The sequence below is a fragment of the Lotus japonicus genome, chromosome 1, assembly GCF_012489685.1.
Source record: "Lotus japonicus ecotype B-129 chromosome 1, LjGifu_v1.2".
Classification (NCBI taxonomy): Eukaryota; Viridiplantae; Streptophyta; class Magnoliopsida; order Fabales; family Fabaceae; genus Lotus; species Lotus japonicus.
In genome coordinates, this window is record NC_080041.1 from 29,828,257 (window position 1) to 29,841,317 (window position 13,061).

Here is a 13,061-nt window from a genome sequence, read left to right on the forward strand (position 1 = left end):
TGAGTTCTGGTATGAGTTTTTGGGGTTATTCTCTTTCTGTACTGGTTTTTGTTTGGATAGCCTATCAAGGATTATTTTCCCACATGGGAGAGATTGTTCCCATGTTGAATGTTGTTGATTAATTTATCTTCATTTGTTTTCAATAAAACTTATGAAAGTGTTACTTTTAAAATGTACAATGCAGATTAAAAAAATAGAAGGTGAGGGATTAAAAATTTGATGTGGGGAAGCTTATGTGGGAAGTAAAGGGAAAAATTTTAATTTAAAAACATTAACATTAACCTGTATATTTCAAAATTCATTTGACAATTAAAATATACATTTAATCCAGAAAACCTTATACTGTAGGTTATTATCATCCTTCACCCACACACCATATACCAACATGCCTCACAATAGCCTCTTCCTATAAACTAAGTTGTTATTAATAGTAATTTCTTATTAATTAATGAGTGATAGATGATTATTAGTAATAGTACTAAACATAACAAACACCTAATATTGGAAAAATCATATATTTAGTAAGAGGTTCCTTATTTTTCTCATAATGTTAACGCTTTGCTATTCAAGTATAAATAGTGCTCGAACATACTTCAAAATCAAATTCATGAATTGAAAAGAAGTGCAAGGACATAGCGTGTTAACAAAAACAATTATAATGGATATGAAGCTCAATATCGCGATAATTGCTTTTGTCTCATTTCTTTATGGCTTTAGTACAGCTCAATCATGGGTCCTTGAGATATCAAAATTTGGCGGAGCACCGAATGCAGATATAACACAGGTATTATCTTATCATTGATTATATTAAGAAAAAAATTATTTCACTTTTGGAAATGAAAAAACTTATTTCACTTTTCGCTCGAAACTTAGTTTTATCCAACTAAATTGGTGATATCACAAGCAAGTACTATATATTATTTATTTTAGTTTATAATCAAATAATTGATTCGAGTTTTACACATTCTTAAGGCTTTTACAAATGCTTGGAAAAAAGCATGTGAGTCAACCACTTCAGCCAAAATTGTGATTCCTCATGGTACATACAAGATGGGTGCAGTACAGGTCCAAGGTCCTTGCAAGGCCCATATTGAAGTTCAAGTTGATGGAACAATTAAAGCACCTGTAAATCCAAGGAACTTCAAAGGGGCTGGCACATGGGTTCAGTTTAGTTATATTAGCTTTTTCACCTTATCGGGTAAAGGAGTTTTTGATGGTGTTGGTGAAACTGCTTGGAAAAGAAATGATTGTTCAAAAAACAAGCATTGCACCTTGCTTCCCATGGTAAATATAGATTACTCTTGCATTTTCATTCCAAGTATGTTACACATTTATCAAACAATAATAAATCAACAATTGATCTTTTTGTCTGATGTCAACAGAATTTTGCTTTTAATTACGTCAATAATTCAATTGTTCGTGACATTACTTCCAAAGATAGCAAAAGCTTCAATGTCAATGTTTTGGGTTGCAACAATTTTACATTTGATGGTTTCAAAATTGTTGCCCCTGCTTTGAGTCCGAACACAGATGGAATCCACGTTGGAAGATCAACTGATGTGAAGATTCTTAACACAAATATTGGTACCGGAGATGATTGCGTCTCATTAGGTGATGGAATAAAAAATGTACTTGTTCAAAATGTCAACTGCGGACCAGGTCATGGTATTAGTGTTGGTAGCCTCGGAAAGTACCCGGATGAAAAGCCTGTAGAAGGATTTTATGTAAAGAATTGCACTTTGACAAACACTGATAATGGTGTGAGGATCAAGACTTGGCCTAGCACCCCAGGAACAGCTCCTATAACCGATATGCATTTCGAAGACATTATCATGGTCAATGTAAAGAACCCTATTATCATCGACCAAGAGTATTGTCCATGGAACCAATGCTCCAAAAAGGTATTTAATCCTAAACTTATATTTATTAATGCAAAAGTTAACATATATTTTCATTTTTAAAAAATAATGTTCATAGTTTAAAATTTAGTAATTTAATTGTCCATACACTAAAGTAATTTATATGACTGATTGTTGTCCATTTGTTGGTTTCTTTAAATGAGCCAGAGTCCATCTAAAATAAAGATAAGCAAGGTTTCGTTCAAGAACATTAGGGGCACTTCAGCAACTCCGGAAGGAGTAATTCTTATTTGCAGCAGTGGTGTACCTTGTGACACTGTAGAGCTAAATGGTGTTGATCTTACTTTCAATGGAGCCCCAGCAACCGCCAAATGTGCTAATGTCAAGCCAATAGTTACTGGAAAAGCTCCTACATGTGTAGCACCGGCAGCTTAGAATGACTTTAACATGGCATAATGTGTCCAAGATTATAATATTTTCTTTAACTTTCTATTTTCCTTTTAAGGGTATAGAACTCATCCCCATAAAACGAGGATGCTAATGATTCTAGTCCCGAAATGCGGGTTCATGTAAACAATTTTTCCAAGACTTTAATTTCTATCAGTTGACACAATAATTACAAGATGTTTTCCCTTTGTTGGATACAATTTTTTGTTTATTCTTATTTAATTTGAAAATTTTAGAAATTATCTCTTATTAATATAATTTGTTATTAACTAATTAATCACATTTAAATTTATTTATAATGACTTTGGATTTCCTATCTTTCATATTGTTTTTTTTCTTTTAGTATCTAAACTATTCCTCAAATATTTAATACAAACAAATCTTTTATTTAAGATTAAAATATACTCACCCTTAAAGATTTGTTTGAATAACACCCAATTCAATTTATATGCAAAATCAACATTCCACCCCAATTATTTAATTTCATAATAACACTCATCTTTTTTTTTTCTTTCTAAAATCTAAAATCCATCGACGGTGTTTAACATCATACAAATGATATTAACAAAATATTCATTTAAATCAAAATTCATCAGTTAAAATATAAATACTAAATAGGATGACAAAAAAGTTCCTAGTTTGGTGTTTGTTGTTTGTGGATGCATTGTTGGTTGCTTTCTAGCAGACCTGGGTTCGACAGTGTAACATCCCGACTGGAGAACTGGCCTCACGGTAACAACACGAGTCTTTTCAGTGCGCTTTGTCCTCACTCGCGCACTTTTTGGGAAAACTTCCCAAGAGGTCACCCATCCCAATATTGCTCCAAGTCAAGCACACTTAGCTATGAAGTTTTTATGAGTTGGGCTCCCGAAAAGAAGATGCATCTTGTTGTTATGAGTAGTACCAATCAAATCCTTTATGCCCTCCTTGACTGTATAGTCCCATACCTATACAGCCTCGGAACACCTCTTGTTCGGGTGCGAGATCGGTTCATTCATGTGCCCCTCCGCCTAGAAGCCTGCCAGGAGCCGCTCCTTGTCCGTGCCTCACTGCACTGGCGATCACTCCCCGCCCTCGTCGGCCCCGGGCGTCACATGCCCAACAGCTTCCGCTTGGTTCGTCCCCGAACCACACCGTTCTGGGAGAGGTCGGCTCTGATACCATTTGTAACATCCCGACTTGACGACTGGCCTCACGGTAACAACACGAGTCTTTTTAGTGCGCTTTGTCCTCACTCGCGCACTTCTTGGGAAAACTTCCCAGGAGGTCACCCATCCCAATATTGCTCCAAGTCAAGCACACTTAACTATGGAGTTTTTATGAGTTGGGCTCCCGAAAAGAAGATGCATCTTGTTGTTATGAGTAGTACAAATCAAATCCTTTACGCCCTCCTTGACTATATAGTCCCACACCTATACAGCCTTGGAATACCTCTTGTTCGGGTGCGAGATCGATTCATTCATGTGCCCCTCCGTCTAGAAGTCTGCCAGGAGCCGCTCCTTGTCCGTGCCTCACTGCACTGACGATCACTCCCCGCCCTCGTCGGCCCCGGGCGTCACAGACAGCGCAAACTTTAAACGACAGCGCAAACTTAATCATATTGGGATGGAGGTGGATAATGAGTCAGCTATGGGTGCGACATAATTGGGGATTGTTGGTGGGAAATACTAAGGTTATGCCAAGCTCTTTCTGTGGGGAGCTGTCTAGGTGTGGTGCTCTTTTTTCTTCGGGTTTTGAAGGAGAGATGGACGTGCTTTCAGTGGCTAGGCCTTTGGTTTTCGAGGAGCGGGCTCCGAAGGCTTTTCTTTTTCCAGAAACTTGTTAGTGAAGGCATTTATGCGGTATCTAATAATTTAATGGTATCTTTGAGTGACGCTGGTGGTGACTCTTCAAGGGATGTGGATGAGATTTCGTCGTGTTTGGCGTTATTTGAGAAGTCTCCGGTTGATTTGCGCCTGGTTCGAGGTGTAGGTGAGTCGTATCAGTTTATTATTGATGGTGAGGTAAAATTCTTTGTCTGGCCTCATGCTTCGGTTGTGTTAGATAGAATGGATTGGACTACTTATGGGGGTTTGGCTACTTATCCCGCGCTGAAGGATTTTGAGGCTAAAACATTTGCTCTGGTCGTGGGGATTATTCTTCATTTGAGAAACATGATTGGACTTGGCGGGACATAAGGATTCCTTATGCCCGCCCAAATCAGGCAATCAGATGAACGAATGCAGCCAGGGCGGAATTTGCCAAACAACAAGGAATCCCGCCCCTTCCTTTAGATGGGCCCACAAGCCAGCTGGAAGATTCCATTAGATTTGTCTTATATGCATAGAGGCTTGAGCCCCGGTTGTCAGGCCCAAGTACAGGAAATGTCCACATCATGATCACTCCCTCTATAAAAGGAGAGGTCAACACCTTGTAAAAAGTACCTTTAAAACATTTAATGAGAATATTCCTTTTATGATATTTTTGCCATTTTAGTGCTCTGCTAGGGTTTACTTTCAGTCATTCTCTTACATAATCTTTCCCTAGTACAGAACAATGGCGCCGTCTGTGGGGATCGAACCGTCTAACCTCGATCTACTAGTTGACGTAGAGGGTGAGCGTTAAGATCCATGGAAACCCGTTCGTGCGGTGTGGACCGCCGTGATCATCGCCGGAGGGGTGGTGGTCGTCAGGGCGGCCGCGGCGGCGGACGATACAACAACCGTGAAATACCTCAAGTGCAGGAGCAGGAGGCTTCCTCGGAAGGGGTTCACTCAGTGGCGCAGTCACCAGCATCGTTGGTGAATGTACCTCCGGGGAGACCCTCAGATCTGGTAGCTAAATCAGATCCCAGCGTCAGGCGACGATCAGCGCCGCCTGAATATGTGAATCTAGAAGACCTCAAAAATAGCGCTCGGAGAAAAACACAAGAAGTAGTGACGGGAATCACATCTGCGGCCTTGCAACAAATGTTGGATACTTTGCTAAAAGTACAAAGCCAAAACGAGCAGTTGCAAGCCCAGGTGGAGTATTTAACCCAGCGGCAAGATTACAAGCAAGGACAACGGCTCGAGGCTGAAGACGTCGTCGAGTTTCAGCCTTTTGTTCCCGCCATCACAAAGGTGGGTATACCAAAGCATCTGCAGACAATGGCTTTGGACGCCTTTTTAGGCGAATCTGACCCTGTGGAACACCTGCGTTACTTTAACACCAAAATGGTCATTGGTGGGGCAACAAATGAGGTAAAGTGCAGATTGTTACCATCAACTTTTAAGGGGATGGCGATGCAATGGTTCATCCGACATCCGCCCTTCTCCATTGACAACTTCACAGATTTGTCTACTAAATTCTTAACTCAATTCTCCGCCAACAAAACTACCAAAGCAACCATGTTTGACCTTATCAGCATACATCAACAGCTAGGAGAGAAGCTCAAGAACTACATGGCGCGATTCAGTAAAATGGTTGTTCAACTGGAGGAAGACAACCCGGATGTGTGCCTGGCGTCCTTCAAAAATGGCCTCAGGGCGGGCGACTTGAATCGAGATTTAACCAGACGACCGGCGAAGGACATGATGGATCTTCGTGCTCGCGTTTAGGAATTCATTTTGATTGAGCAAGATGATCAAAATAAACAAGAAAGGGAGGAGGGGCGAAAACACGTCCAGCCTGGCGGAGTTTCGCAGGAAAAACACAAGACTGGAAAGGAAACAAGGGTAGCTCAAACTCCACGTATTCCAAGACCTGGCCCCTATCAAAATTCCAAACCTGGGTTCCAGAATACGTGGCACAGAAATCCCCAAGGAACCACTGCAACCCCGGCTGGCCAGCAAGGAGCCTCGCCCACTCCTGTCCCACTTACTAAATTGAATGCTCCTCTAAGCACTATCTTAAAAGCAGTTGCACAAACAAATGCGGTGCAATATCCGCCACCGCCTAGGCGACCACCAGCTAATGTGGATACAAACCGATGGTGTGAGTATCACAAAACGTTGGGGCACACCACTAATAATTGTTGGAACCTTAGGCGGGAGATTGATAAGGTTGATCAAGGCTGGCCATCTGGCGAATTTCGTTAAAGAGGCAGCAACAACAGAGGCCACTAAGGTAACTCAGGGGGACAGAGGCAAAGGAAAAGAGATAGTGGAAGAGTTGGGCGACCCTGTTGGAGAATGCTCGTCCATTGCAGGGGGATTTGGAGGAGGCGTGATTTCAAGCAAGGCTAGAAAGCGTTATGTGGCGGCTGTACATTCCGTGCATGAAGCGTATGAGGGCGAGTGCTGGTTGAATCACTCAGGATTTTGCACAGGTTATTCCTCATGGAAACGATCCGATTGTAGTGACCATCAGGGTCACCAATTACATGATGAAGAAAGTGTTTTTGGACCAGGGATCTTCGGCGGACATCATTTACGGGGACGCCTTTGATCGCCTGGGGTTAAAGGAGTCAGATTTGAAACCATATAATGGAACCTTGGTGGGATTTACGGGGGACCGGGTCAATGTGCGAGGATATGTTGAAGTACCAACGGCTTTTGGCGAGGGGGATTTTGTTAAAAAATTTCAGGTGAAATATCTGGTATTGGCATGTAGAGCCAATTACAATGTACTCTTAGGGCGGGACACCCTTAACAAGTGGTGTGCCATAATTTCAACCGCACATTTAACTGTTAAGTACCCAGCTTGTAATGGGAAGGTGGGCGTCCTGCGAGTGGATCAGAATGCAGCAAGGGAGTGTTACCTTAGAAGTGTGGCTCTCTATGGGCGAAAGGCCGCCAAGGAAAGCCACCGTATTACAGAGATTTTTCCACACGAAGGGTTTAGCTTGGACCCAAGAGATGACGCTGATGATTTCCGCCCACAACCTTTGGAAGAAACAAAATCAGTACAGATTAAAGATAAGGTTCTGAAAATTGGCAGCGGCTTAACAAAGGAACAAGAAGAAAGATTGATCACCTTGTTGGGCGAGAATTTAGATCTTTTTGCATGGACAATTAATGACGTGCCAGGCATCGATCCCAACGTAATCACTCATAAGTTGGCAATACAGCCAGGAGCAAAACCAGTCATCCAACCAAGGCGAAGGATGAGCGATGAAAAGAACAAGGCGGTACAAGTAGAAACTGAGAAGTTGATCAAGGCACAATTTATTCATGAGGTGCAGTACCCAACCTGGCTCGCCAACGTAGTGATGGTCAAGAAAGCTAAGGGCTCGTTTGGCACGCCGTATTAGGCATGATAGTATAAGCTTATACAATACATTATGAGTTTATCCATTGTTTGGTGATGACATTGTATTGTATAAGCTTATCCATCAAAGTCCCCTTATACGTTAAAATGACGTATTATTTAATCCATCATGTGAGTGATGGATAAGACATGATAAGGTTGTGACGTATAAGTCACCATCACTACCACCTCCATTGCTGCCAACTTACACCACCATTGGCACCACCACCGGGTGTTGCCGCCACCACCCGATCACCACCGCCGCCCAACCGTCACCACCACCACCGCCGCCCTACCGCCACCACCGATACCACAACCACCACCATATCGCCACCACCACCATAATCGCCGCCACCACTCTATTGCCGCCACCGACACCACAACCACCACCCTATCGCCACCACTATCACTATTGCCTCCACCCTCCACCGTTGCCGCCACGCTACTGCAGCCGCCACCGCCACCCTATCGTCGCCAACACCACAACCACCATCGCTGCCACCACCGCCGCCGCCACCACCGGTGTTGCCGCCACCACCACCGACACCACAACCACCACCCTATCGCCACCACCACCATAATGTCGCCACCACCGACACCACAACCGCCACCCTATCGCCACCACCACCACCATTGCCTCCACCCTCCACTGTCGTCGCCGCGCTACTGCAGCCGCCACCGCCTTATCACCACCACCACACTATCGTCGCCAACACCACAACCACCATCGCTGCCACCGCCGCCACCACCGCCCTACCGTCACCACCGACACCACCACCACCATAATCGTCGCCACCACCGACACCACAACCACCACCCTATCACCACCACCACCACCATTGCGTCCACCCTCCACCGTAGCCGCCACCGCCTTACCACCACCATCACCACCCTATCATCGCCACCACCACAACCACCATCGCTGCCACCACCACCACCAACTTATCTCCACTGTCACCACCACCGCCACCAACACCAATCTACCACCATTGCCACCACCACCACCAACCTACCACCACTTCCATCACCACCGCCACCACCGTTATAATCACCTCCATATTTGATTTTTATTATATCATTATTCAATATTTCACTAAACATAAAATTGCATTAATTTAAATGATATTGTAAATTATACAGAGTATGGCCAAACGCTGGATAGTATAAGAAAGTTATCAGGGCTTATACTATCAGGCCTAATACTATCAGGTCTTATACTATCAGGCCTTATACTATACGTCGCACCAAACGGGCCCTAATGGAAAGTGGAGAATGTGCACGGATTACACAAGCCTGAACAAAGTGTGTCCCAAAGATTCATATCCTCTTCCCAATGTTGATAAGTTGGTAGACGGGGCTTCTGGCAACGAACTTTTAAGTCTAATGGATGCATATTCTGGCTACAATCAAATAATGATGCATCCGTCGGATGAGGAAAGTACGACGTTCATGACTAACTTGGCGAATTATTGTTACAAAACCATGCCTTTTGGTTTGAAAAATGCTGGAGCCACATATCAACGCCTCATGGATAAAAAATTTTCAAAGCAAGTTGGAAGAAATATGGAAGTGTATGTAGACGACATGATTGTTAAGTCAACCAAGTCGAAGGATCACAGCGACGATCTTAAGGAAGCCTTTGCTCAGCTAAGAAAATATCAAATGAAGTTAAATCCTGAGAAATGTTCATTTGGGATTCAAGGGGAAAAGTTTTTGGGTTTCATGATAACATCAAGGGGGATTGAAGTAAACCCAGATAAAGGCAAGGCGATCTTGGAAATGAAAAGTCCAACAAGTGTCAAGGAAGTACAGCGATTAACGGGACGCATGGCTGCTTTAGCACGTTTCTTGCCAATGGCGGGAGACAAAGCGGCTCCGTTCTTTACCTGTTTGAAAAAGAATTCCAAGTTTCAATGGACAGAGGAATGTGAGCAAGCTTTTTGCAAGTTGAAAGAATCATTAGCAACGTTGCCGGTGCTATCCAAACCAACGCCAGGTGTTCCTTTGATGCTCTACCTGGCGGTCACGGATAGGGCGGTCAGCACGGTGTTGCTTCAGGAAGAAGGAAAGAAGCAGAAGATTATATATTTTGTGAGTCATACCCTACAGGGTGCTGAATTGCGCTACCAGAAAATTGAGAAGGCAGCCTTAGCAGTTCTAAAAACTGCAAGACGCCTCAGGCCATATTTTCAAAGTTTCTCAATCAGGGTTAAAACTGATGTTCCTTTAAGACAGGTACTCCAGAAGCCCGACTTGTCTGGGCGGTTAGTCAGCTGGTCAGTCTAGTTGTCTGAGTATGATATACAGTATGAGCCAAGGGGACAAGTTACAATCCAAAGCTTGATCGATTTCGTGGCTGAATTAACACCCACAGAAGGCGAGAAAACCCAAGGCGAGTGGATCCTGTCTGTTGATGGATCCTCAAACAACACTGGAAGTGGAGCTGAAATAACTATTGAAAGCGCGGATAAGATGGTCATTGAACAATCTTTGAAATTCGAGTTCAAGGCAAGCAACAACCAATCAGAGTACGAGGCTCTAATTGCCGGACTAAGGCTAGCCATTGAATTAGGCGTTCAGAAATTGTTCATCAAGGGCGACTCATAGCTGGTTGTTAAACAGGTAAATGACGAGTATCAAGTCAAGGATCCGCAACTTTCAAAGTACCTGGAAGTGGTGCGTAGATTAATGATGGAGATAGGGAAGATCAGAATAGAACATGTTCCAAGAAGTCAAAACGAAAGGGCTGATGTGCTAGCAAAATTGGCTAGCACGGGGCGATTGGGCAATTATCAAACAGTTATTCAGGAAACTCTTCCTCGCCCCGGTATTGACTTGGTGGAAGTAAGGTTAAAGTCAGTGAAGTCAGTTATCGAAGGCGAACCTTCGTGGATGGAGCCAATCAAGACTTTCCTCAAAGATCCTCCTAAGGACAATGCCCTGAATACAAAAGAAAGGTGTAGGGAGGCTAGTTTTTACACGTTGGTAGATGGTGAACTATATCAACGGGGAATTATGTCTCCTATGCTTAAATGTATCGACACGAGAGATACCCAGGGAGTCATGGCGGAGGTCCACGAAGGGGTATGTTCTAGCCACATAGGGGGGCGATCGTTGGCAGTAAAGGTGTTAAGGGCAGGATTTTACTGGCCGACGATGAAGAGGGATTGTCTAGAATATGTAAAGAAGTGTGAAAAGTGTCAAGTTTTTTCTGACTTACATAAAGCCCCGCCTGAAGAGTTAACAACCATGATGGCACCTTGGCCCTTTGCTATGTGGGGGACTGACATTCTAGGACCTTTCCCAGTAGCTAAAGCTCAACTGAAGTATATCATTGTGGCGGTTGAATATTTTACCAAGTGGATAGAAGCGGAAGCAGTGGCGACTATCACAGCCGCCAAGGTCAGGAGTTTCCTATGGCGACGTATTGTGTGCAGATATGGGGTTCCCATGGCTTTGGTTATGGACAATGAGACTCAATTCACAAGTAATATCACCAGAGAATTTTGTGCAGATATGGGAATTGAAATGAGGTTTGCTTCAGTAGAACATCCACAGACAAATGGACAAGCCGAATCAGCCAACAAGGTTATTTTAAAAGGCTTAAAGAAGAAGTTGGATGAGGCGAAAGGTCTTTGGGCAGAGGAGCTACCAAGCGTCCTATGGGCATATAACACAACTGAGTAGACAAGCACGAAGGAAACCCCATATCGTTTGACTTATGGAACTGATGCAATGCTCCCTGTTGAAATTGAGAATCAAAGTTGGCGTGCAACTCGGTTTAATGAGGAAAACTTGATAGCAAGTTTAATCATGCTGCCTGAGGAACAACGGGAGGCACAACTAAGGAATGAGGCAGGGAAAGTCAAAGTTGCCAGAAAATTTGCAACAAAAGTAGTTCCAAGAACTATGAGAGTGGGGGACTTAGTGCTTCGAAAGAACACTATACCCGATGAGCACAACAAACTTTCGCCCAATTGGGGTGGGCCTTACAGGATAATTGGCGATGTTGGAGGAGGAGCCTATAAATTGGAACAACTCAATGGTCAAAAGATTCCCCGAACATGGAACGCCTCTCATTTGAAGCAGTATTTCAGCTAAGGACAACAACAAAAATGAATGAAGTCGCACTCTTTTTCCCTATCTTTTGGAAAGGTTTTTAATGAGGCAGCATATGTAAAGAATGAAGGGGCAATTGCTCCCAATTATGAAAAATTAAAAAATCATTTTAAGATATTGTTATTTTTTGATTTATATGGCGAATTTATGCTGCGCAAGTCGTATCAGGGTATCAAAATACCGCGAACCTTTCGGAATAAGAAAGTGTCACCACCAAATATTAAAAGCCTTGGCAATTCTAGTGGCCACTAGAAACCAAGCCACGTCGAAAAATCGACTAAGGTATATAAACCGATAAACGACAACGGTTTAGTAAATAAACAACGCCGAGATAACAACAGTGGAGTTAAACGATAACAACAGTTGAATTGAAAAGAACTTCATTAAGATAACGAAAAGGGCGTGGCCCTAACATCTCTTAATACAACAAGAAAGAAAAAGGGCAAAGCCCAAAAACAAAGACACTTAAACAAAATAAAAACAGGCAATAAATTTAAGCCAGGTTCTCATTGTTGGCATTGTTGTCTTGGCTGGTGACAGTTTGAGGGTCCTCCTTCCCTTGATCCTCATTCTTGTCCTGGTCATTCCCATCCTCGCCATTTCCTTCCTCAGACTCACTTTCAGAATTAAATTGAGGAAGGAGGCCAAGGTCAACATCATCATCACCAATCACTTGACCATCCTTGATTTCCTTTAGATACCCGATACGGGATAGATCAAAGCCTGATTCAACAACACTATTTGCTCTTTGGCCACCAGAAAGCCTTGAGCAAATTGGAGGGATGCGCGCCCTAAAATGGAAGCATTCAGGCGTTCATACTTCTTTTCCAGCTTTTGACACTTAGCCTGAACGGCAGTGTGTTTGACATTGATGGCTTCTTTCAGAGACTTAGTCTTCTGAAGGAGCAGGTTAGAAGACGCCAAGTCATCAGATAACTTAGCGCATTTCTCCTCAGCAGACTTCAAATGTTTGTTGGCTGTCTCAGCATCGACTTTCGCTCGCTCATATGCAACCTTATAATCAGTCGCTTTCTTTTCAAACGATTCTTGGCCGCCTGCAAATCTTTTACACAGTGGGCCATGCCCGCCACGGTGCTGGCGGCAGAAAGCGCATGGTAAATGGACAGGGAAGCGATGTTGGGGGGACCTTGACCGGAAATATCTTTGTGAATCCGGTTGTCAAAAGTTCGAGTCATGAAGTCCAACCCATTGAAGTGAGGATCGGACAAGTTTAGCAAAGGGGGAGGAGCCTCGCCACCAATGGCTGAGCTAGTGCCAGCATGGCTAAATGGAGTTGGCGGGCGGTTAATCATCATGCTTGAATCTTTTTGGGGTGGCGGGACGTTGTCATTTCCTTTCTTTTTCTCCATCGGTCTATTCTTGGAGCCCGAACCAGTTGGATTGAGAGTTGTCTGGTGAAGAGGTTTA

The 13,061-nt window shown here is 43.5% G+C and overlaps 1 protein-coding gene across 1 annotated transcript; it reads left to right on the forward strand.

Moving 5' to 3' along the window:
- The first annotated feature begins 592 nt into the window (after window positions 1-592).
- On the forward strand, window positions 593-2,506 carry LOC130734357 (polygalacturonase-like). Its single transcript, XM_057586723.1, has 4 exons — window positions 593-784; window positions 973-1,284; window positions 1,383-1,901; window positions 2,067-2,506. The coding sequence occupies exons 1-4, from the start codon at window positions 659-661 to the stop codon at window positions 2,292-2,294; spliced, it is 1,185 nt and encodes a 394-aa protein (XP_057442706.1). The 5' UTR covers window positions 593-658; the 3' UTR covers window positions 2,295-2,506.
- Window positions 2,507-13,061: the final 10,555 nt, after the last annotated feature.

Coding starts and splice junctions, on each gene's coding strand:
- LOC130734357 (XM_057586723.1), top strand. CDS start 659: ATGGATATGAAGCTCAATATCGCGATAATTGCTTTTGTCTCATTTCTT. Junction 785..972: donor CGAATGCAGATATAACACAG/GTATTATCTTAT, acceptor CACATTCTTAAG/GCTTTTACAAATGCTTGGAA. Junction 1,902..2,066: donor GGAACCAATGCTCCAAAAAG/GTATTTAATCCT, acceptor TAAATGAGCCAG/AGTCCATCTAAAATAAAGAT.